The 24,254-nt window shown below is 51.0% G+C and overlaps 1 protein-coding gene across 3 annotated transcripts in view; it reads right to left on the reverse strand.

The window, feature by feature from the left end:
- PEMT (phosphatidylethanolamine N-methyltransferase) overlaps positions 1 to 19,616 on the reverse strand; it is a 79,671-nt gene extending 60,055 nt beyond the window's left edge. Inside the window, exons 1-2 of one of the 3 annotated variants that reach the window (XM_024564987.4) lie at positions 19,419 to 19,609; positions 4,515 to 4,622 (exon numbers count right to left, since the gene is read on the reverse strand). In XM_024564987.4, coding sequence (XP_024420755.1) covers positions 4,515 to 4,622; positions 19,419 to 19,541 — 231 coding nt within the window. In that variant the 5' untranslated portion in view covers positions 19,542 to 19,609. Of the gene's footprint in view, positions 1 to 4,514; positions 4,623 to 11,150; positions 11,307 to 19,418 lie in introns of those variants that run through there. The other 2 variants (XM_045199225.2, XM_024564988.4) reach the window with 2 other exon arrangements.
- Between the last annotated feature and the right edge of the window lie 4,638 nt (positions 19,617 to 24,254).

Raw genomic sequence — 24,254 nt, forward strand, 5'->3', positions numbered from 1 at the left:
GGGCTCCCTCTCCTCAGAGGGGCAGCTTTCTGCTAGAAGGTCACCCCTGCCCAGCCCTCCCTGCTCTCCCGACCCTTCTCCTGCTTATGTGTATCCATGTACTGTCCCCTCCTAGAAGTGCAGCACCCTGAGGCCCTGGCCAAGTGCTCCTGTTTCAGGACAATGGCTGACTGAAATGAGCAACGTTCTTCAAGCCCTGGGTTCCAAAGGGGAGAACAATAGCCTTTGCTGCCACAATGTCCTGAAATAGTACCGGAAACGCACCCGGCACACACAGCAAGTCCTGCCAAGCACTGCAGTAGCTGTGAGGAGGACTGAGTCCAGGGTCACTAAGTGGTCTCCCGGGCGCGGACTCTCACTGCGCCACAGAGCTGGGGTCCAGCATGCTGGCCTGCCGGTACCTGTCCGCTGCTCTCCTGGGTGGCAGCTCACGAAACCGAAATGTGTTTCCAGAACTTTTCTCCTTCTAAAATGTCTCTGAAGAGCTCTCTCTCTCTCCCACAAATAACCAATGAATACTTTTTTTGCTGTTTTTATTTTATTTTTTATTTATTTTTAAAATATATTTATTGATTATGCTATTATAGTTGTCCCATTTCCCCCCTTTACTCCACTCCATCCTGCCCACCCCCTCCCTCCCACATCCCCCCCCTATAGTTCATGTCCATGGATCATACACATAAGTTCTTTGGCTTCTACATTTCCCATACTATTCTTAACCTCCCACTGTCTACTTTCTACCTGCCATTTATGCTACTTATTCTCTGTACCTTTCGCCCCTCTTTCCCCCTCCCACTCCCCTGTTGATACCCTCCATATGATCTCCATGTCTGTGATTCTGTTCCTGTTCTAGTTGTTTGCTTAGTTTGCTTTTGTTTCAGGTTCAGTTGTTAATAACTGTGAGTTTGCTGTCATTTTACTGTTCATATTTTTTATCTTCTTCTTTTTCTTACATAAGTCCCTTTAACATTTCATATAATAAGGGCTTGGTGATGATGAACTCCTTTAACTTGACCTTGCCTGGGAAGCACTTTATCTGCCCTTCCATTCTAAATGATAGCTTTGCTGGATACAGTAATCTTGGATGTAGGTCCTTGCCTTTCATGACTTGGAATACTTCTTTCCGGCCCCGTCTTGCCTGTAAGGCCTCTATTGAGAAATCAAATGACAGTCTTATGGGAACCCCTTTGTAGGTAGCTGTATCCTTATCTCTTGCTGCTTCTAAGATTCTCTCCTTCTCCTTAATCTTGGCTAATGTAATTATGATGTGCCTTGGTGTGTTCCTCCTTGGGTCCAGCTTCTTTGGGATTCTCTGAGCTTCATGGACTTCCTGGAAGTCTATTTCCTTTGCCAGATTAGGGAAGTTTTCCTTCATTGTTTGTTCAAATAAGTTTTCAGTTTCTTGCTCTTCCTCTTCTCCTTCTGACACCCCTATAATTCGGATGTCGGAATGTTTAAAGATGTCCTGGAGGTTCCTAAGCCTCTCCTCATTTTTTTGAATTCTTGTTTCTTCATTTTTTTTTTCTGGTTGAATGTTTCTTTCTTCCTTCTGGTCCACACCATTGATTTGAGCCCCAGTTTCCTTCGCATCACTATTGGTTCCCTGTACATTTTCCTTTGTTTCTCTTAGCATAGCCTTCATTTTTTCATCTAATTTGCGACCAAATTCAACCAATTCTGTGAGCTTCCTGATTACCAGTGTTTTGAACTGTGCATCTGATAGGTTGGCTATCTCTTCGTTGTTTAGTTGTATTTTTTCTGGAGCTTTGATCTGTTGTTTCATTTGGGCCATTTTTTTTTTGTCTTAGCGTGCCTGTTACATAAAGGGGCAGAGCCTTAGGTCTTCACCAGGGCGGGTTAGTGCTGGTCACTGGGCTGTGACGCTATACTTGGGGGAGGGGCCGAGAGGGAGCAATGGTGCTTGCTCCACTCTCTGCCGGATTTCAATCACTCCCTCCACTACCCACAATCAAATTGGGCCCCTCCGGTGCTGATTCCTGAGTGGGTGGGCTTGTGCATGCTCTAGGCCCCTGTGGGTCTCTCCAACTACCTCTCCTGTGAGGCTGGGAGTTTCTCCTGTTGCCGCCTCAACCCCCACAGGTGTTTTCCATCAGAGGTTTGAGGCTTTAGTTCCCCACGCTGGAGCCCTTGGTTGTGTGGTCTGTTTCACTCCCCCACCCTTCCTCCCAATTTATCTATGTGCGAATGTGGGGCCACAGGGGCTGCCAGCCACCACTTTGTGGGGTCTGCTAGCTGCAGCCTGGCCTGCCCCGCTCCACAATCCGTCACCTCGCTGGGTCTACCAGCCGCCGCCTTGCCTCAAGTCCTCTCCGTCCAGCTGCCCATCTCTGCCCCTCCTACCAGTCTGGGTGAATGTTTCTTCTTTATCTCCTTGGTTGTCGGACTTCCATACAGTTCGATTTTCTGTCAGTTCTGGTTGTTTTTTGTTTTTAAATTGTTGTTGTCCTTCTTTTGGTTGTGCGAGGAGGCACAGTGTGTCTACCTACACCTCCATCTTGGCCAGAAGCCTGAATACTTTTTTTCAAAAGTAAGACAAATCAAAAACTTTTGACAAAAGAAAAAAAGCCTTTTACAAATGCACACACCTGAGCTGCCTGACTTCCAAATCTTATGCACCTTACCCACACAGCTATTAGGAGTACTGCCACAGGCCACCTCACGGCTTCAAAATGAACTCACAAAAACACAGTGTTGGAAGGGCCAGCAGGGAATAGCTAAGGGGCCTGTGCATGAAGAACTGTCCCCAGGACCTACCATGTGCTTGCCAAGCCATGCCCGCAGCACTGGGAGAACTGGCATGACTGCTGATCAAGGCCAGGTTGTGGGGAAAGGCGTGTGGACTAGAAAGACCAGTGCACACTCCCAGCAGACCCTGGTGTCTGCTGGAAGAGATCAACCTCCTTTTAATACCCTACATTTATTTCCTGTGGCTGCTGTAACAAATTATCACAAGCTGGGTGGTTCATGCAACAGGACTATATTCTCTCATAGTTCTAGAGGCCAGAGGTACAGAATCAGCATCATTGGCCACAGTCAAAGTGTGGCCAGGCCTCACTCCCACCATAGGCCCTGGAGGAGAATCCATTCCTTACCTCTTCCACCTTCTGGGGGTTGCAGCCTTCCTCAGCTCGTGGCCATACCCCATACCTCCCTTTGCTCCCCCCTCACAAGGATACACCTGAGTATAGTTAGGACTCACTCCAATAATCCAGGAGAATCTCCTCATCTCAAGATCCTATACTTCGTCACACCTGCCAAGCCCCACTGCCCTGCCCTTTTGCCACACATAGTAACCCTCCCAGGTCCCAAGGATTAGGCTGTGGAAATCTCTGGGGGCTGTCTTTCAGCCTGCTACAGCCTCTTCCCCTTCAGTGTCTACTGCTCCAGTTGCTGAAGGGTGGGGGGGGTGTGGTGCACAGGTTCAGGGAGAGCAGGCTCGAGCAAGGAGGGCTGAGAGGCTCCATGGCACTGCCCCCTGCACCAGCTCCTGTGGGGAGGCCTGCGTCAGGGCAGGCCCAGCATGCTGAGGACAGGAGGGATGGCGCATTTGCAAACTGCCTCTTTGAGAGGGGCAGCCTCACCACCATTCCCAATCTCCCCAGATGGATGAAAGACCAAACTAATAAACCAGATGAAAAACACGTCCTGTTAGGCCCCGGGGACCAAGGGGTCACCTGAAATGAAAACAGCCTGGAACAGGGTGTTGCTATCACTGAACTTGGCCTTATTCTTTCAGCTACATGCAAGGGCGATCACAGGGTGTCGGGGGCTCTGCCTCAGCAAACCCAGGCACATGGCCCCAGGGCCACCAGCCCAGCTCCCAGAGTGCCTGCCACCCTGTCCATCCCCCAGAGGCAGAGATGTAGGACAGCCTGACTGGCAACTCCAAGAGCTTGGGGTGGGGGGTGCCGTCTCAGGGACAGGCTAAGGCAGGAGGGCCTGTCCTCCCTGCCAGGCCTCCTTTGAGGCCCAGGCCACTTCCCGCGCAGCCTGCCGCCACCCCAGCTCTCATCCTGCCAGCACCCCCTGCCCCCACAGAGAGCAGGCTGAGCCGTCTCCTGTTTTCACCCTTCACAGGCTTGTTCTCACCACCCAGCACACCTCAGGCCAGTGGTGTGCAAACCATTCTGCAGGCGAAGACTTGTTTAGGAAAAATAACCATGTTTATGGAACTCATATGAGAATGTGGCTTCAATGACTAGCACAACAGAGAGGAAAGGAAGCCCCAACCTGAGACAGTCTGTGTCGCCAACGAGAAGACGGAGTGAGACTGCTGGGCACAGATGGGCAGCCCCATCCAGTCAGTCCTGCAGCCCCAGTCATCCCAGCAGTAGCCTGGGGCCCCCCGCCGACACCGGGACACCATGGGCTTCCCTGGTCAGCATCCCCTACCTAGGTGCCAGCAAAAGGGATGGCTCCATGCTGGCCACAGGCAGAGAGGGAAGAGAGAGGGGCTCCTCTCCCTGTCTGCACAGCCGCCTAGCGGCACTCACCACATTCCAGAAGAGTGGGTTGAAAATGATGGTGAAGACGGCAGCCACAAAGCAGGGGTCTGAGGGGTCCACGTAGCCCAGCAGCCAGGTCATAACGCAGAGATCTGCCTGCAGTGACAGAGCCAGTATCAGCAGGAGACTCCCCCCCAGCCCCCTCATGTCCCCACCCAGCTCCCACATAGGGCAGCCCAAGGAACAACAAGCCCCCAGAACTCAGAAGTTACCCTCTTGGAACACGCTGGAAGGCTCAGGCACGTCCAAGTCCAGCAAAGGTTACTACAGTGTAATCTCATAAAACTGAAGATAAAGAGCCAAAACTCACTCAGCTGTGTAATGCCCTGTCGGGAGCCGGGTGAGCCCCAGAGCAATGCGCAGGGATGCTGGACAAGGAAATCAGCAGTTCAGAGGATGAGTGCCCGGCACCCTGATGGGAAGTGACCCCACTGGGCCTGACACCTGCATCACCAGAGTGCTGCAAAAGGGACCCTGCCAGAATGGTCAGAGACCACAGAGCAAACCTGAGGGACCAGCATCGTGTGCAGAGGTGCAAAGCCTCACCAGCAACCAAGTAAACCAAGCTAAGCAACCAATGTGCCTCTTCTCTACCACCTGAACGGTGGGCAGTCCTGAGTGTTGATGAGGCTGTGAACTGAACCGCAGACTCCCACATGGCCACAGTTCCACTCCCAGGCATCTGCCCCAGAGAAACTCACATGTGTGCCAAGTGGATGTGCAAAGGCCTCCCTCTCTGCATACCTGCAATGCCACCGTGCCCATCTAGGCAGTGGCAATGAAAGTAACAGCTTTCCAGAGCCCTCCAGCGCACCATGCCCACTTCTCTTACATGTTACTGTCAGCACGACCAGAATGGGAAACTGAGTCCCGGAGCACACTGCCTGTGAAATGAGTTGAGTTGGGCAGCCCACCAGGGCCTCCAGAGCACTGCACCCAGCAGTCAGCCAGCCTGCGTGAGTGCAGCTCTGCCCTCTCTAGCCATGGGGCCAGGGCACCTGACTGCCCTCCCTGGCCTGCCTCTGGAACTGAACATGTTACTGACTTCTTATGATTTTCGGGGTATTCCTCACATCATTTTATGTGATAGTGAAAAATAACCAGTAGCCATGATGGGGGCTGGGCAAGGTAAACAAAGGCATGGCCCACTGGAGTGAACGCTGCGAGGGTCCGTCCTGACGAAGAGCCGGCCGGGGCACTTACGGCATGCGTCTATATGGCCCCTTAGGAAAACAGATGTGCTTCCCTCCTGGGTGTATACCCCAGAGAAATGCTTGCACACGTACACAACAGGCTTCATAGCAGCCTTGCCTGAAACAATACTAAACTGGAAACAGCCCATTTATCTATCAACAGGAGAATGGAATTTTTACATGATAGTATGTTCACAGTATGGAACATTAAACAACAGGGAAATGCGTGCACTACAATTACAAGGATGAATCTCAGAGACATAAGGAGTGAACATGTCAAGTCTTAGAAGACAAATGAACTGCACAATAGCAGTTGGCCACACTGCGTATGTAGCAGGCCACCTCCCAGAGCCAGGGACAGGAGGTAGCTTCTGCCTATCAGAGTGATTAAAGTTTTCAAAGCAAACGTCAAGAACCCAGTTGTCTGTGTTGGGGAGGCAGGGATGTAGGAGAGGGAGGAAACAGGGGTATGGATTTCTAGTAAGGGTCTGCTCTTCAATTTAAAAAGAGAAAGAGAAAATGTGTCCATCTATGGAAGGACAGAAAAATAAAATGCAGCCCATTCCTAAAGTAGGTAAGCTACAGGATTTAAAATAAACTACACATATATATCAACATGTGATATTCTAAAAAACATGTCAGTCGAATAGGGCAACCTGCAGAATCTCTAAAGTATATATCACATGTTTAGAGAACAACACCCAGCCACATGGACTAAATATTCTTTCCCTGTGTGTTTCAACAAAGACCGGCGTGCAACACACTGAGTTCATGGTACTTGCTGTACCTGGAGCAGGGCCTCTCGTCCTCCACACTGCGTCCCCGGGTACTGGGTCACTGCGGCAGGCCGCCCCGCACAGCACAGCACAGTGCTCAGCGGCACCCGGCCCCCACCGACTCCATTCAGGTAGCTTGCCCCCAGTGGCGACAACTAAAACTGTCTCCAGAAACACCGGAATGTCCCAAGGGACAGAAGTGCCCGAAGCTGAGAGCCCTGCCTCTAGGGACCAGAGGGGAGAACAGCTGAATTCTTTCAGCATTGATTTCTTTCTTTAAAAAGCTAAGACACCCCCCCCCCCCAGTTTAAGTGGTAAGTCTGTCCGAGTCCCTGCATCACCCTCTGTACTTCTCTTTTTCTTGTCAGAGAAGGTGTTAGAAGCCCAGAGCACTGAAAGTATTCTGGTCACTCTTCATATGCAACTCAAGGAATGTAAGTCTAAGTCTGTCAGAGTTCTCATCTTGCCCACAATGTCTATTTTCATGGTGCTTTGGTTCTGTTCCTTGAGGACCCGGTGTCTTCTTCCCCAAGCATCTGTCTCCCACTCCGTGGGGAGAGGAGGGGACAAAGCCCCTGACCAGGTCTGCCCCACAGCCCCGAGCCGGGGGACAAGCAGCAGCCTCCATGCCACGCACTCCACCAAGAACTTCTCCTGGCCTAACTCAGCCTGCCATCCAGACAACACTGCTGGGTGTGACAGTGGGAAGATTCCAGAAAGCCACTGAGTGTGGAGGATGCAGCCTGGCATGTCCTTCACTTGTGTGGGCCTCCTCTCCCAACAGCCTGTGTTTCTCAAGAGCAAGCCTTCACCTGTCTGTGGCCAAGGGTGGAGCTATGCAGAGAGAAGCACTCCAGTTCAGACCAACCTAACTAACAGTGCTCGAGGAATGAATGAACCGACAAAGGCATGGAAGGTGCACCATTAGCACAAAATGACTGAGGGAACGTGACCGCAGGAACACCAAGTGCATTAATGAATGAATGACAAAAGAAGAACCACTCAGCCTACAGTGAGGAGGGGTGCTGGGTGCACAGCCTTGCCCCAGGCCGACCTTGGCCTCTGGGCCCGCTGTGGGCATTGCCAATGCCCACCGGGCAGGCCTGCAAGCCACACCGGGCCTTCCAGCTCCTTCTGTCTCGTCCTAGGTGTATCCTGGCATCCATCAGAGCTGCGGAGACTTGGCAGCTCTAAGAGCAGGGCCTTACCAAGCCCAGGACCATGGCAAGAAGCTTCAGGTTCCCCTAGAGAACACACCAGGCAGGGTGTAGCCACTCATGAGGACAAGCAACTGGAACAGGCCTCAGAAGTAAGCTAGAGACATCTGCGCCCCATCCCCAAAGCCTCGAGACCCCAGGGACTGAACCAGAGGATATTCTGTCTTTTGTCTGGTAAGAAACATTTATTAAGCATATCTGACTGCAAGGCCCTGTCCATAGGGAGGAGCTGCGAGGAGGAGAGGACAGCCGGCCTGGGGGACCATATGGAGCCCTGCTCTGGTCCTGCTCGGCCACTCCAGAGGACTGAACAGCAGACCCTCCCCTGCAGACAGTCACACTCATCTCTGCCCCTTCTGCCTGGTGTCCATAGCAACCCCCAGCCCAAACCCACCTTGCCGCCGCCCCTACCCCATCCACAGGTTCAGTCTGTGTGGCAACCCCGCAGTTCCCCTGTTCAACATGCCAGCATATCCAGTGGCCCTCACGAGGATGGTGCCCCCAGAGCCCCACTTTCTGCCACACCCATCACACCTCCTCACCAACCCAGGGCTCACAGCTCTCAGCACTCACTGACAGATGAGGATTCACCCCACCTGCCAGCCTTCCTGCCCCACCCCTTCACCCATACCAAACATGGCACGCTGCACCTTTCCCAATGGCTTATGCACGTGTCTGAAATAACTTCTCTCCCTCTGTAACTCCCCCCCAGCAAACTAGTATTCACCCTTAAAGACTCAGAGGGAGCATCTCCTCTACCCTTACCCATGGCGCCCTCCTTTGTCTCCTTAGTGCACACCCCATTACAAATACCTGATTATCTGTCCCTATCCTGCAATTGCCCTCTGGGCGAGGAGCCATTTCTCCCCCACCTTTTGCACCTTCTGCCTGACATGAAGAGGAAATGTTTGCTGAGCCAACAGTGATCCTCGTTCAATCATTAGTAAAACTCAGAAGCAAAAGCATGTCTCTGAGGGGCCCTCCAGCTTGGCCATCTGTGCTCCTGGGACTGCGGTCCCCTCGCTCTGGCTTTCCACAGAAGGCAGGAACCTGTCCAGGGGCCACTGTGAGCATTCTGCAGGTGAGCAGCTGAGAACGACAGCAGAGCCCGCTTGACTCGGAGGCGTGGTCAGTCACCAGCTGCCCAGACACTGTGCTTCACAAATATTTATTTTTATGGTATCTTTAAAGCTGAGAGATCTGCAATGTTCCCAAGCATTGACAGGAGGTGGGATGGCCAGACCAAGGAGAGGGCAGGGCTTCCGTAGGGCCTTAGAAACCTCAGGGCTGGAATCTACTGAAGGCAGGTCACCCCGGTTGAGACCTGCCTGCCCCTGGGGTGTGCATCTAGGTGCACGGCATTTAGGGATGACCCCGGCCCACACTCAGGCACCATTACCCCCATTCCTCAACTCCAGAACCCAGGAGTCCCTGCCAACCAGCTGCCTGGTCACTGGCAGCTCCCCACAAAGGGTCTGAAGGCCTGGGCGTATCCGCTGAGTCTCAGGGCCAGCACCCTGGAGCATGATGTGAGCTTCCTGCCACTTCCTAACTCTACACTGAGAGTCCCATGGGGTTTACATGGCAATTCCAAGGACGAGGACTTTACTGTTGGCCAGATGCCCCTTTCAAGGAGAGTCCTGGCAGGGCGCCATTCTGCTAAGCCCGACTCCTCTATTCCCCATCCTCCTGCCCTTGAATGTAATCAGGCAGCTTAGTTCAGACGATGAAAACTCCCCCCACAGTCAGCATGTACAGCAAGTAAAACACTCTCTCCTGCCACCACCCACCAACCCTGTGCACTATAGTTCAAGTCCTCAGCACCTCATACTGCGAAACAGCACCCAGAGGCCCAGGTTCACAGCCCTGTGGGCCTGCTCTCCAGGCCCCACTGGCATCCCTCAGCCTACACTATCTTGGGGTTCTCTGGTCTTTACCATGTCTCCTGGGTCCTGGTGGGGGCCAGGGGCTGGCTCAGGGCATGTACACCTGCTCAAGGACCCAGGTGGACCCCGTGTGCCCTCAGCTCTGGGCCTCCAAACAAGTGGAGGGAGGGTCCAGTGTGAGGGGCAGACGGAGTCCCATCCAGCTGGGGAGAGGGTGCAGATGGTGGCCAGCTGGGAACCCAGCCCTGTGGACAGAAGCAGAACAGAGAGAGCTGGGCAAATGGTTCAGGGGGGTCTAAGGAGGCGCAGCTCCCCAATGGTGACTGCCCAAGGAGTGAGGCTGGGTACTGACTACAGGGGCGCAGGGGACTCTCTGGGGTGATGGAGCCTGGGCAGCCAGACTGCTCATTTGTCAGACCTCCCCCAGGGGGCACAGAGGACTGTGCCTTTGCCAGGTGCCAAACCCATCTTGGGAACAGAGCGCTAGCACTCGGCAACCCTGGGAGCTGGGAGTGCTGTCCCCTATTTCGCCACCAGGCCCTGGGGGTAAACACTATCCTCTCAAATGCTTAAGATAGTTTCAAGAATTCAATTCAGTGTCATTCAACAGATGCTGAGCCTGCCAGCTCACAAGACCAGTGAGCATTCATTTAAAGTTCCAAGTTCACTTACCTCATCCCCAGCAGTCTTCCCAAGCACCCAGGATGAAATGCACTATTGTTCCATCTACTTTGCAGATAAGAAGGCCGGGGGCTGGGAGAAGCCCCAGATCCAGGCTGAGAGCAGAGCCTGACTGGCTAGCCCAGCCCTTCCAGATTCTTGATAGAAACTGGGCTTTTTTGGTCAGGACTTGGAGCCACCACTGCCAAAGGGACAAGGATAAAAGTCCCAAGGAGACCAGGCAAACGAGAAAGAAGAAATGTGCTTCTTTCATCTTTTGTGGGAGCAGAGGTGGAGGAGGGAAACCGAGGCACCAACAGGTTGATCAGCTGGCACTGTCTGAAGCCAGCAGCTACTGACATCTGGGCAGGCCTCTCAATTAGGGCTGAGTGGGTCAAAACTGAAACCTCACCTCCCACCCACTGGGGTCCCAGTGCTCTGGGGTCAACTTGCCTTGGTGGGAGGAAAGTATCAGGTACCCCTGTCACCCTAGACAGTGGCAGGGACTTCTGTTGCCCAGAGAGGCCTGCTCAGCAGAACAGAACCAGTCACGGTCCACAGAAGATTCAAGGCAGTAGAGGCAAGCCCCTCAGACTTCCCCCTCTAGACAAAACCCACCTCAAAGGGCAGACCTCCCTCCTGTAACTGGACTGGCAGAAGAGAACTCACCACAGGGGTCAGACAGAAGCAGAGCAGGAGGTCCCTCAGCTACCCTGCAGGCCTGTGAGCAGCCATCACCAAGGGAAGTGCTCCCCCTCCCCTCTCCACGCCAACCTTATTAAAGTAGCAAAGGCCCTGGCTTTCTTCTGCCCTGTAACTCTAGGAAGGGAACCCCCACTGAGGCCACAAACTGCAGAGCTCTCCAGGCCTGAATCAGAGAGGAGCTACCTACCGTAACCAGGAAGGGCTCCCCGTGGCTCGGCAGACAGGCCCAGCTATTGCAGCCCCATGGATTAGTAAGGAAATGGCTTAGGGCACGTTCACTTTACTGAGGGATTTGAGAACACTTCAGGAAGTGACCTCCACAGGTCAGCAGCACCCGGGGTCACATTGTGACATCCAAATAAACAGCAGGGGCCCGGAGAGTCATCACATTGATCACAAGTAAGATCCACACACCAGAGAGACCAAAGGGCAGGAGGGAGGGTGGAGGTGGGGGCCCAAGGGGACAGGGTCATCCAGCAGGCCCTGCCATCTCTGTGAGATACATCTTTGGAACACCAGCCACCCCCCCCATCTCTTCCAGGGGAACCCAACATGCCCCTGGCACTCTCAGTTAATTCGGACAACAGACACCGGCCAACTTTTGGTTAGGAGCCCTGTGCCTGGACCAGACTAAGAGTAAATGTGTTGAAGTCTTCTTCCTTGAAGAAGTTTCATTTTAAGGCAGCTCCCTATCTCATTTTTCCTACCCTGCTTTGGGTGGGAGAGCACTGACTTCAAAGAAGGTCTCCGGCCAGCCCCATGTGGGCTGGGATCAGGGTATTCTGCCCTCCAAGAAAGACACAGGCAGGCCTCTTGTGACCAGTCACAGCCCAGGGTGACAAGACTGTCCCCCAGTGTCAGATTCTGGACAGAGGGGAAAACAAGTGTGAAAGTACAGGGTTCAGAGGGTGCTTCTAGGGCCCAGGCTGTGTGTCCCCTCCTCTGTTTGCTTAATCAGACAGACTTCTCACTGCTCCTTCTGGAAGGGCCCCCGGGAATACATGCAACCTCAGGAAAAGCCAGAGACAGGACACTGACCCAGGCAGCGTGGCCCCATGCTGAAGGTGAAGGTCAGGCATGCCCTGCAAACCCCATCCGTGCAGGAGACTTGTTGAGATGTCACAATGTGACAGTGATCCGCTGCAGACACTTTCTGGAGAAACAGAGCTTTGGAGTGTCCCTAAATCCCACAATAAAAAGAAACAGCCAGCAGCTGCTCCAATCCCCTAAATCCACACCTCCTTTCAGGACAGGGAAGGTTGTTTACTCATGCTTCCTCACTCAACGGCTGTGTCTGGGGCTATAGGCAAAAGGCTCTGAGGGCCCATGCTCCCGCCTCCCTGGGAGTGGAGGCTGTGGCTTGGTCCTGTGCTTCTCAAAACCCTCATCTTCTCCCCGGACTGCCCTCTCCCTCCTCTCCTGCAGGATTGTAAACTGCAGACCCTTCCCTTCCAGCCACCCTCAAGGGCCCTGACAGGCCCCACTAGGTCAGCACCACTGAGTATGTTTACTTCAATACACATTACGGGCTAAAGGCAATAATAACAATGAGCCAGCTCACCTTCACTGGAAAGTTACTGGGTGCCCAGTCCTGCAAGGGCTTTAATGAGGTAGGGCAGAGGACGGTCCTAGAACAGGTCTGCCCCAGACTGCCCGTGCTTGACACTCTTTGTAAGCTTAGGCATGTCGTGTGTCCTCCGTAAGCTTTGAACAATAGTGGCACCTCCTTCACGGGACTCTCAGGATTAAATGAGATCATACAGGAAAAGCATTCAGCATAGCATCTGGCACCAGAGGAGCTTGGGATATGTTAGCTATTAGGACTATGGTATTCAGTCCATGCAGCAATCCCGGGAGGCACACTCACTTCTTAGGTTAAAGAACTGAGGGTAACACCAGACGCAAAAACTTACAGAACTAAAAGGTGAAACAGACTCACAATTACAGTCAGATACCTCAACACCCCTCTCTCAGTGACTGACAGAGTGAAAGGCAAACAACTGGTATTGGCCTAAACACCAAGACACGGACCAACTGACACTGACAGAGGAGAGGACACATTCTTCTCAGATGCACACAGAACCCTCACCAAGAGAGGCACATTCTGGGCCAAAACAAATATTGCGTTTAAATATTAAAGATTAAGAGCATAAAAGTATGTTATTAAACCATAACAAAATTACACTAGAAATCAATAGCAGGACTTCCAGCTATTGGAAGATGGAGGTATAAGTAGATACGCTTTGCCTCCTCGCACAACCAAAAGAAGGACAACACATTTAAAAACAAAAAAATAACCAGAACTGCCAAAAAATCAAACTGTATGGAAGTCCAACAACCAAGGAGTTAAAGAAGAAACCTTCATCCAGACTGGTAGGAGGAGTGGAGATGGGCAGCCAGGGTGGAGAGGACCCCTGGCAAGGTGGTGACTGGAGGACTGAGCAGTCCCACATTTGTGTGCAGATAACCTGGGAGGAACAACTGGGGAGCAAGACAGACTGGGCAACCCAGAGTTCCAAAACGGGGAAATAAAGCCTCAAAACCTCTGGCTGTAAAAACCTGTGGGGGTTGCGGCAGCGGGAGAAACTCCTGGCCTTACAGAAGAGTTTGTTGGAGAGACTCACAGGGTCCTAGAACGTACACAAACCCACCCACCAGGAATCAGCATCAGAAGAGCCCAATGTGCTTGTGGGTAGCAGAGGAAGTGACTGAAAGCTGGCTGAAAGGGGCATTGTTTCCTCTCGGACCCCTCCCCCACATACAGCACCACAATGAAAAGACATGGGTTGCCCCACCCTGGCAAATACCTAAGGCTCCGCCCCTCACTATGTAACAGGCACACCAAGACAAAAAAATTTTATATGGCCCAAATGAAAGAACAGATCAAAGCTCCAGAAAAAAAATACAACTAAGCAATGAAGAGATGCAGAGTTCAAAACACTGGTAATCAGGATGCTCACAGAAATGGTTGAGTATGGTCACAAAATAGAGGAAAAAGTGAAGGCTATGAAAAGTGAATTAAAGGAAAATGTACACGAGAACCAACAGTGAAAGGAAGGAAACCAGGACTAAAATCAACAGTTTAGAGCAGAAGGAAGAAATAAACATTCGATCAGGACAGAATGAAGAAACAAGAATTCAAAAATATGAGGACAGGCTTAGGAACCTCCAGGATAACTTTAAACATTCCGACATCCTAATCATAGAGGTGCCAGAAGGAGAAGAGGAAGAACAAGAAATTGAAAACTTATTTGAAAACATAATGAAGGAGAACTTCCCTAATCTGGCAAAAGAAATAGACTTCCAGGAAGTCCAGGAAGCTCAGACAGTCCCAAAGAAGTTGGACCCAAGGAAGCACACACCAAGGCACATCATCATTACATTATCCAAGATTAAAGATAAAGAGAGAATCTTAAAAGCAGCAAGAGAAAAGGAGTTACCTATGAAGGAGTTTCCAAAAGACAATCAGCTGATTTCTCAAAAGAAACCTGGCAGGCAAGAAGGGGCTGGAAAGAGGTATTCAAAGTCATGAAAGGCAAGGACCTACATCCAAGATTACTCTGTCCAGCAAAGCTATCATTTAGAATGGAAGGGCAGATAAAGTGCTTCCCAGATAAGGTTAAGTTAAACGAATCTATAATCACCAACCCTTATTACACAAAATGTTAAAGGGATTTATGTAAGAAAAAGAAGATAAAAACTATGAACAGTAAAATGACAACAAACTCACAGCTATCAACAACTGAACCTAAAAAAACAAAAACAAAGCAAACAACTAGAACAGGAACAAATTCACAGAAATAGAGATCACATGGAGGGTTATCAGCAGAGAGGGGGAAAGGGGAGAATGAAAGAAAAGGTACAGGGAATAAGTAGCCTAAATGGCAGGTACAAAATAGACAGGGGGAGGTTAAGAATAGTATGGGAAATGGAGAAGCCAAAGAACTGATATATACGACCCATGGACATGAACTAAGGTGGGGGAATGCAGGTGGGAGAGGGGTACAGGGAGGACAGGAATAAAAGGGAGAAAAATAAATTGGACAACTGTAATAGCATAATCAATGAAATATATTAAAATTTTAAAAAAGAAATCAATAACAGAAAGATACTTGTTAAAGTATAATAATCCATGAGTCAAGAGGAAGTCTAAAGGGAAATTTTAAAGTATTTTGAACTGAATGAAATGAAAGTACAACATATCAGAAATTGCGGGATACAAAGAGGGAAATGTATAGCTTATGTTAATGAAGAAGAAAAGTCTCAAATCAGTAACATAAGCTTTGTCCTTAAGAAATTAAGAAATCGAAGAGTAAATTAAACTCAAAGCAAGCAGAAGGAAAAAAGACCCCAAATCAATCAAATTGAAAAGAGAAAACTAGAGGGGGGGTGGGAATCAAACCCAAAACTTGTTCTTTGGGAAAAAATAAAGTCAGTAAACCTCTAGCCGTACTGACCAAGGAGAAATAAGACACAAATTACCAATACCAGGATTAAAAGTGGAGCCTTCCCCATGACCTCTCGGGCATTACGGGGGTGAGGAGGGAACACCAAGAACCGGTTTATGCCCACAATTCAACAGCTCTGACAAAATGGCCCAATCCTGGAAAGACGCGAGCTACCAAAATTTATTCAAGAAGACTTAGTTGTATATCTATTAAAGGTATTGAACTCATGGGCCCTGAAGGTTTCATTAGATGAATTCTACCTAACACTTAAGGAGCAACTAACACCAATTCCACAAAATCTCTCTCAGAATACAGAAGAGGGCCCGCTGCGCAACTTACATTAAGAGGCCAGCATTACCTTAATACTAAAACCAGACAAAGACACTATAAGAAAACTATAAACTGTATTCTTCAAACATAGCCACCAAAACCCTCAACACAGTAAGAGTAAATCAAATCCAGCAATACGTCCACAGGATAACATGTCAGGACAAAGTGGGGGTCATCCCAGGAATGCAGAGCTGGTCTGACAATGGAAACATCAATGTCATTCACCATCTTCACAGACAACTAAGGACAAGCCAGGATGGGCTCAGCAGAGGCGGGAGACCAAGGCTGCAGGAGCTGAAGGGACTGTCCCAAGGTTAGGCAGAGGGGAGCCCTGCCCTGCTGTCTGGACTCTGGTCCAAAAAATACTTAAGACAGAAACAATGTCCTTGAAAACCTCACAAAATGAGTTATCCAATACAATGGCCTATATTTATTCCACCTAAAGTGATAACACCAAAAGATTTTTAAACACAGCCCTGGCTAGTGTGGCTCAGTGGATTGAGTGCTGGCCTGCAAACCAAAGGGTCGCCAGTTCGATTACCAGTCAGGTCACATGCCTGGTTTGCAGTCCAGGTCCCCAGTATGGTGCATGCGAGAGACAACCACACATTGACGTTTCTCTCCCTCTCCCTCCCTCCTTTCCCCCTCTCTAAAAATAAATAAAGTCTAAAAAAAATAAAAAGACTTTTAAAAACAATTCGTCCAGTTGACATCTTGGCCCGAAAGGTGATTGAGATATCCCAAATCTGCCTCCAATACTTTACTCAGCCTCCCACATCACAAATGACCTCAAAGCTTCCTGAATACAGGGACACTGCCTTCTGAAGACCACTGTCAGGTGGGGTGCACTTTACAATTCATAAAGCTCCTCTGCATCCTCATCTCATTTTGATCCTCATCACAGCCCCATTACTACCCCCATTTTACAGATGAAGAAACTGTAGTGCACCTCTTGACACCTACACTGACTGACACCCCCCATCTGCTCCCAAGAGCAGGTGAGTCCACATGGAAGAGGAACCTGATACATGGGCATAAAGGGGACCCACCTTGACTGTGCGCTGCCAGCCTGGGTTCTTCAAGAAGCCAGCACCCCTCAGCCCCTCTGGAGTCATCTTCTGAGTCCTAGAGGGGCTCCTGACTATGGACAGCAAGTTGGCAGTCCCTGCTCCCATCCACCCATCAGTCAGCTTGCTTCATGCTGCTGCCAAGCTGAGGAACAAGGGTCTGGAATTCCACGGTGGTGAGGGAAAGAAGAGCCTTGGTCAACAAGGCTACAGCAGGTGCACTCCACACCCCAACAGGTGATTTTTTTAAGCTAATAACAAAACTAAGATTCTGTACCAAATGGGACAAGTCCAGAAGATCGCTGGTTAAGGACATTGCCCCCAACAGCTGCACTGTTCAGTACAATATGGTGGCTACTTGCCACATGTGGTTATTGAGTACTTAGAGTACCACATGACGAAATGGTATTTTTGACATGCTGGATTAAATAAAATTTGCTAAAAGTAATCTCACCAATTTCTTTTTACTTTTTAAAATGTGGCTACTAGATAAGTTTAAGTTATAAATGTGACACATTGTATTGCTCTTGGCCGCTCTGGGCTGGCACACTGAGATCCTGCAGTTCAGCTGCCCACAGGGTGAAGAGGAACCTCGAAGATCACTCAGGCCAGCAGCTGACATCCTTTAAAACCAGAGATTTTCACTGAGGAGGGAGGAGAGCTACCACATAAAACAAATACATAATGTTGTGTGTTGTTGTTTTACTTTTTTGAAGGGAAATCCCTTGGCAACAGGAAGCTTAACTGTACCAACAAGGGCAGCAGTGGTAAAAATGGAACATTAGTCAAATAAGGTCACGGTGGCCTGTCCCAGGTCTCTCCAGCCGCAAAGGCCCATCAGGCTCCGGAGAAAAGGGCAAAGGAACAAACACCAAGTTAATCTTCTCCTACCCGTGGATGATCCTCACTGCCCTCTTCTAAGTCCAGAACACAGGCCTTGCTCAGACACCTGGGGACAGGGCCCTAATGGCCCACCAGGCCTGCCCAGGGCCCCTGGCCCCTGCATCCTCCCTGGTGGCTGGAAGGCATCCCTACTTCAGGGTTAATGGCGAGCCCCTCTTCCACACAGAGTCACTCGTCCATGAAGTACCCACCCGAGCCAGGCAATGCCAAAGGTCCCTCTTTGGCATTCCAAGTGCCCTTTGCATCTGAGATTCGCTGTGGAGGAAACACGAATCACAGTCCCACTGCTGACCATGCACATCCAGAGGTTCTCTAATGGCCATTTACAATTTAAGATGCTAAGAATGTCATCAATACAATCATCCTCCAAAGGCAGCTCCCTGCAGGTGGTGATGATCCACTTTGATCCCCGTGCTCATTCCATGGGAAGGTTCACCTTGTGAGATGCCAGAGCTGTATCCAAGTGATCTATCACTCATCTGATTGTATATTATTCCTAAGATTTATTAAAGATTAATAATAATAATAATAGACATCTTCCTCTCTTCTGTTTCCCACCCATCCACTTCCGCCAGTCTTGACTCCCTCCAGCCCTGAACTCGCCTTCTCTTCATGCCAGGAACAGTACTTCCCCCCGAGCCCCTGCCCACTGCCCCACACCCAGAGCCTCTGGTCCCACTGACTCATCACACAGGTCTCAGACCACCCCTCACGGATAGCAAACCACTATCTAGGGATTTTAATCCCACCTCCCACCAGCTACTCCCTAAAACATGGACCAGTTTTATCTCCTTTAGAAAATGTCCTGTTTCCAGGCTGATTGTCTCCCTCACTAACATGAAGCTCAATGACAGCTGGCCTCAACTGTCCCCCAACTAGGTTCTCAATAAGGATCTGCTGTATCAATGAATGAGGAGGGGGAATGAATGTTAGATTCATTCAGAGAGGGAATCTAACTAGATTAAAGGCTGCTTCGGACAGAGATACATCTTAGGTGTCCATGGAGGGTGGTTGATTGATGAAAAAGGTAAATGCAAAATCTAAGAGTGCAGGAAGGAGGAAACCATTTGGAATCGGGAGCCAGAGGAGAGACGCCAGGAAAAGGCTAACTCTGCGGCCTAGGACTTGAAGAAGGGCCGCCAGCTCAGCCAGCTAGGTCTCCAGAAATGCACTCGGCCCGGCCCCGCCCATCCAGATGTCTCCTCGACCAGTCCGCCAAGGAAACAGGCCATATGCCGCAGCACAGAGCGAGCCTCCTGCCCGGCGGGTTGAATGGCAGCGGGGACCCTCCCAGGTCCCACATCAGCATGCTCCCACCATCCACACTCCCAAACACGCGTGCCTGCTTCACACACACATGTGTAGTCACAGGAGTGTGCTGTTCATCACACTCACACGCAGACTCCCGGACCCGCTCTCACAGCAGCTCCGGGCACACCCTCTCAGAGACTCACAACCTCAGGGACTCGCATCGCAACCCCTGACTATGAGACCTCACACACGCAGTCCCTGAGGTTCACAAGCAGACACGCGCGCGCGAACGTCCTCGCACCAGCAGTCTCGCTGCCGCTCTACGCCCCGCCCCCGTTGCCTGGTGACGATGGACCCGCCCACCAGGCGTTGGGGGCGGTGTCCGCAGGCCCGCGGGGTCTGTGGGCGCTCTGGAACCCTCTCCGGGTGCCCCCGGCGGCCTAACGCGCTCAGTACCTTCCTAAAGTCGATATTGTCGAGGCCTCCGCAGCAGTCGGGCCCTGCCAGGGAGCTGCTCATTGGCTCTGCTCCCGGGCCCCCAGATCCTCTCAACCAGGGGAACACCACTGGCCGGACCATTCAGGGGCCTCGCTGCAGACACTGGCCCCCAGGACCGGCCCCATTACGCCCGGGAAGCACCGCCTGCCGGGACGCTTTCCCTGTGACCCCAACTTCTCCCAGCCTTCTGGGAAATGTAGTTCTTCATCCCCGCGATGCGACGCTTTCCTGGAGCTCGCGGGCCAGCCTCTTGAGGAACCGAGAACTACAAGTCCCAGAATCCTATGCTGCGGCGACTGCGGGTTCCGAGGAGGGCTCGCTGCAGTGTCCTCTTGGATTCCGCCTGCTCCTTGTCTCTTTGGTCCCCTGCTCCTAGGGCACCCGGCTTGCCAAGCGACCTGGCGTCGATGTCTTCGGCCGGCAGCAGCAGGGCCAGCGGCTGCAGGTCGTAGGTATGAACAGCTTCCGGCGCAGCCCACTGCGGCCTTGGCCCAGGCTCCGGCCCCCAGCTCTGTCTGAAGTTCGCGTTTTCCCGGAGCCTGCAGCCGAGGCTACTCCTAGGGACTCAGGGCCCCGCGCCCGCGGCCTCCACGGTCTTTGTCCCAGCCAGAAACACCTCCTGCACTCTCTCATTCACTCACCAGGTATTTGCTGACTCAGTACAGTAGCCAGCAACACAAGGTCCAGGCTCTCACTGTCTCCTAACGGAAGTAATGAGACAAAACATGAACAAAGGATTATAACTTGTATAAGTACTCGAGTGGAAATAAACTGGGGGATAGTTTAGTTGATACCAAGGGAGAGGTGCCAGACAGCAAGATGTGGGGGCAGGGCAGACTTGGAAGAGGGACTGCTGGTGCAAACACCAGGAGACGGCAGAATTGGGGGCACTTCAGGAATCCAGGAAAGGCTGGTGAACTGTGGAGGAGGGACAGTGAAAGGGAAGGACTTAGGGGGATGTAGGCGGAATTTTAGTTGGTTGGGTGCCAGGAGAGCCCCTTTTGCAGCCGGGTGTTAAATATGTGTATAGGGGAATAGACTCAAGAGATTCCCGTATTTTGCTGAGTCATCCAGCCAGCTGGGAATCCAGACTTAATGGGAAACCTGCTGCTTCCAGATTCAGGCTGCTCACTGCACTCCACTTTGGCGCTGGGCACTGGCCAGTATCCAGCAGATACTGTGCAAGCCCCTAGATGCTCCTTTGCGTTGCCTGCTGTTATAGACAGGCCCAACCTTCACAATAGCCCTAGAATGGGATGTGCCCATCAAAGAGACAGGAAGGACCCTGGCTTTGGAACATGCACTAACTCTGTTGATGTTCAGTTTTTTTAAGTAAAAGGGCAATACATATTGGTAAAACTCAACACACAGTACTTAATTCACCACACAGTGCTGTGGGAACTGCTTAAATAACCGCTTGGCATGACAGGGCTGGGTACACGATAGGTGCTCAAGGGCTGGTTTGCCTATACAGCATTGCTATAAGTGTTAGGAGATGCCCTCCAGGGGTCCAGGCAGGGCCTGCTAGAACCACAGCCAATTCTGAGGAGCCCACCAAGGGAGAGGACTCTTACAGAGAATACCCCAGATGTACTTCACAGAAGCCCCAGTTTTCTCCTGACCTACCTGGCTGCCTCTCTTGTTTTATTGAGCCAGGAAAATGAGTTTTTGTGTGTGTGGTTTATTTGAGAACAAAGAAGGTAAATATCAGAGGTCGCACCAGAGCTGATGCAACTAGAGGAATCCACTCCTCCATCCCAACCTGCCCCCTGCCACTCCATGAAAAGAAAACACCCAAACATGCAGAAGCCAGACTACAGCTTCAAATGTGATTGGGATTGTTAAGATCAAACGCCTCCTGCTGAAGATACTTTGGGGCAGAATTCTTTGCCTGGCCTTTTGAAAACTCCCTGGTCTGAGAGCATGCAGGGAAATTACCCCGGCCAACCTCTCTTTCTAAAATATCCCTTTTTTTGGTATCCCTGGCAAATAGGAAAGTCAGTTGTGCTTGCTTATTGCAACTGATGGAAGGTTCACCACCCCATGAAGTAGCCTGCTCCACTGTTGCATGGGGTGTTCATTCATAATAGACACAAAGTCACCCTTTCTGAAGCTTTAACAAATGGGCAGCTGACACCTTGTCCCAGGCTATCAAAGTTGTCTCTCTTTGCCCCTTGATTGCTCTTCAGATATGGAAAGCCATTTATCACATCTCCAAGTTGGCTCGAGGGCAGACAGCTCCAGGTGACCTCTCTAGCCCAGAGTTTGACACTCGAAATGAGGGGATCAAAGCTAAAAGCCATTTCTGCCTTTCTTCATTGCCTTCCTCCTTTTCCCTACCTCCCCCAGTGGCACTGGGTCTGGCTGCATGACTCCCAGCAATCACTAAAGTGGGCTTTTATTGCTAAAATTAACATTTGTTATTGGGTTACTTTGAGTTAAACCCAAACCTTTCCTGACTCTGAATTTGTTTTCTGTTCATAAAATCGGTAGAGTAAGCCTGGCTGGTGTGGCTCAGTGGATTAAATGCTGGCCTGCAAACCAAAGGGTCGCAGGTTTGTTCCCAGTCAGGGCACATGCCTGAGTTGTGGGCCAGGTCCCCAGTAGAGGGTGCATGAGAGACAACCACACATTGATGTTTCTATCCCTCTTCCTCCCTTCCCCTCTCTCTAAAATAAATAAATAAAATCTTTTTTAAAAATAGGTATAGTAATATCTTTTGAGCACACCATGATAAGGATTAGAGGTAATTATGTTATCAGACAGGGACCTGGCCCAGAATGTTGTCTGCCTAAGGCTAGCTGTAGCGTGTGGGTTCTTGACTGCATGTAGGAAAGATTTCACAACATGAGTCCAGGTGACTATGAGGATGCATTTATTAAAGCTGAGCACAGTGGAACAAGGAAGGGCTTAGCATAGAAGAAGCAACAGGAGAGCCTAGGCTGGGCTGCCTGAGCTCACTGGGATGTCAGAGAAAAGGGGGCCTTAGGGAGAGATTGAGGGGATCAGTGTGGGGCAACCTGCCAGCTTCCCATTGCCCTAGAGTTTAGGAGATGACAGCCTGTGAAGAAAGTCGGGGAGAAGTTGCGGAAGGAAAGGGAATGGTACAGGCTGCTGCCCAGAGGGAGAGCACATGCACTGGCTCCTTTGTCTTGAGGCTTTCATCTCTCCCTTGCAGGCAGAAATCTCAGAGGAGGTCTCAGGGGAGGGTTTCAGCAGAACATTCGTCAGTTCTCCAGGTGTGCCTTTTCAGGGTCCTGGTCTCCACTGATTGGTCAGTGACAGAGCAGGGGGTCTTTAGTCATTGCATTTGGTTCTGGCGTTGCCCACCTGGTTTTGCTGCTTTTCCGGACCTTGAGCTGAAACATGACTGAGGCCTAGATGTTATCTCCAGGGAGGAAAGGCTATCCTGGGGATAGGGTTCTTATTTCCCTAGTTTTGTCCCCTGCCAGGTGCTGGAGGCCTTCCCCCCTGGTGACCATCTGCACCTGGCTGTAAATTGCTCAGCCATTGTGTTCAACTGTTGTCTCAGTTTCCCTATTCCATTGGCCAAGGAATTTTCCCAGCTTCATGCTATGCTGCCTCAATGATATGCACAAACATGCTTAGTACACAGGGAGTTCTCAATAACTGTCTCCTTCCTATATAACTGAGACTCAGCTGTTAAGATCACATGTGTGACACTCATGGACACACTGGGGTTTAGGACCAGCCTAGTACTGGGGCCCAGGAGAGCTGGGTGGCAGCTCAGGGGCCCTGCCAAGTTCCCAGAAAGCATGGAGTGAGGAGCTTGGTTGGGTAGCCAGAGCTGCTCTCCAGACAGCCTCCCCTGTATCATGGGGAGTTCTTTAAAACCAGGAGGGTGCCCAGAGTGCACAGTGCCTGACTCCTAGATTGAGGTTTGATTGCCCCTACTTTGCCTTGTGGGGGGGTCCAGGAACCAGAAAGTGGCAGGTTCAGCAGGAGCCCAGGTGGGAGCTGGGGCAGGGCAGCACAGTTGTGATGAGTCAATCCCCTCTGTAGGAAGGAGCCCCAGTGGCCTCCTGTTGCTGGGAAGAGGGCTCAGGAGTGGACTCACCTGGATCCAGTCATCCAAGGCCTCAGTAAACACCAGCTAGGATGTTGGTGCTGGTGGGGCCTCCCTGTCCCTTCAGCGTCCACTGTACAGACCACCCCTGCCTTCCTGCTGACCTCTTGGCTGTTCCTGAAATACCCCAGGCACACCATCACCTCAGGGCCTTTGCGAAAGCTGTGCCCTCTACCTGGAATGCTGTTCCCTCAGATGTCGAATTCTGCCTCCAGTCTCCATCCCCTTTCCAACTTTATTTCTCTGGCCAACCTTGATTGCTGTCTAACAAATTTACTTAGCTCACTTGTTTTGCATAGTGTCAGTCTCCCCCAGTAGAATGGAGCTTCTCCAGGGCAGGGATTTTTATCCTTTTGTACACAACTCTCTCCCTGGCTCCTGGATTGTGCCTGGCATAAGGCGGCATTCAATAATGAATTAAGGAAGGGAGGGAGGGAGGGAGGGGGAATAGTTCTGTCAGCCGCAAATTTTGGGATTTCTTCGAGGGGGGAACACTTCTCTGGGCCTCAGTGACCTTGTCTGGGGGACAGGTGGGATGGGGAGGGTGATGGGATCTGTGAATAGGAAATCAACACAGCCAAGTAAGACTTGAAGACCCCCACCACTTCCTGGCTGTGTGGCCTGAGGCAAATAACTTATCCTCTCTGGCTCTCATTAGAAGAAGAAATCTTAACCATAAAAACAGTAGCTAGGATGCTTGAGCTCTT

This window comes from Desmodus rotundus, chromosome 9 (assembly GCF_022682495.2).
Source record: "Desmodus rotundus isolate HL8 chromosome 9, HLdesRot8A.1, whole genome shotgun sequence".
Lineage (NCBI taxonomy): Eukaryota > Metazoa > Chordata > Mammalia > Chiroptera > Phyllostomidae > Desmodus > Desmodus rotundus.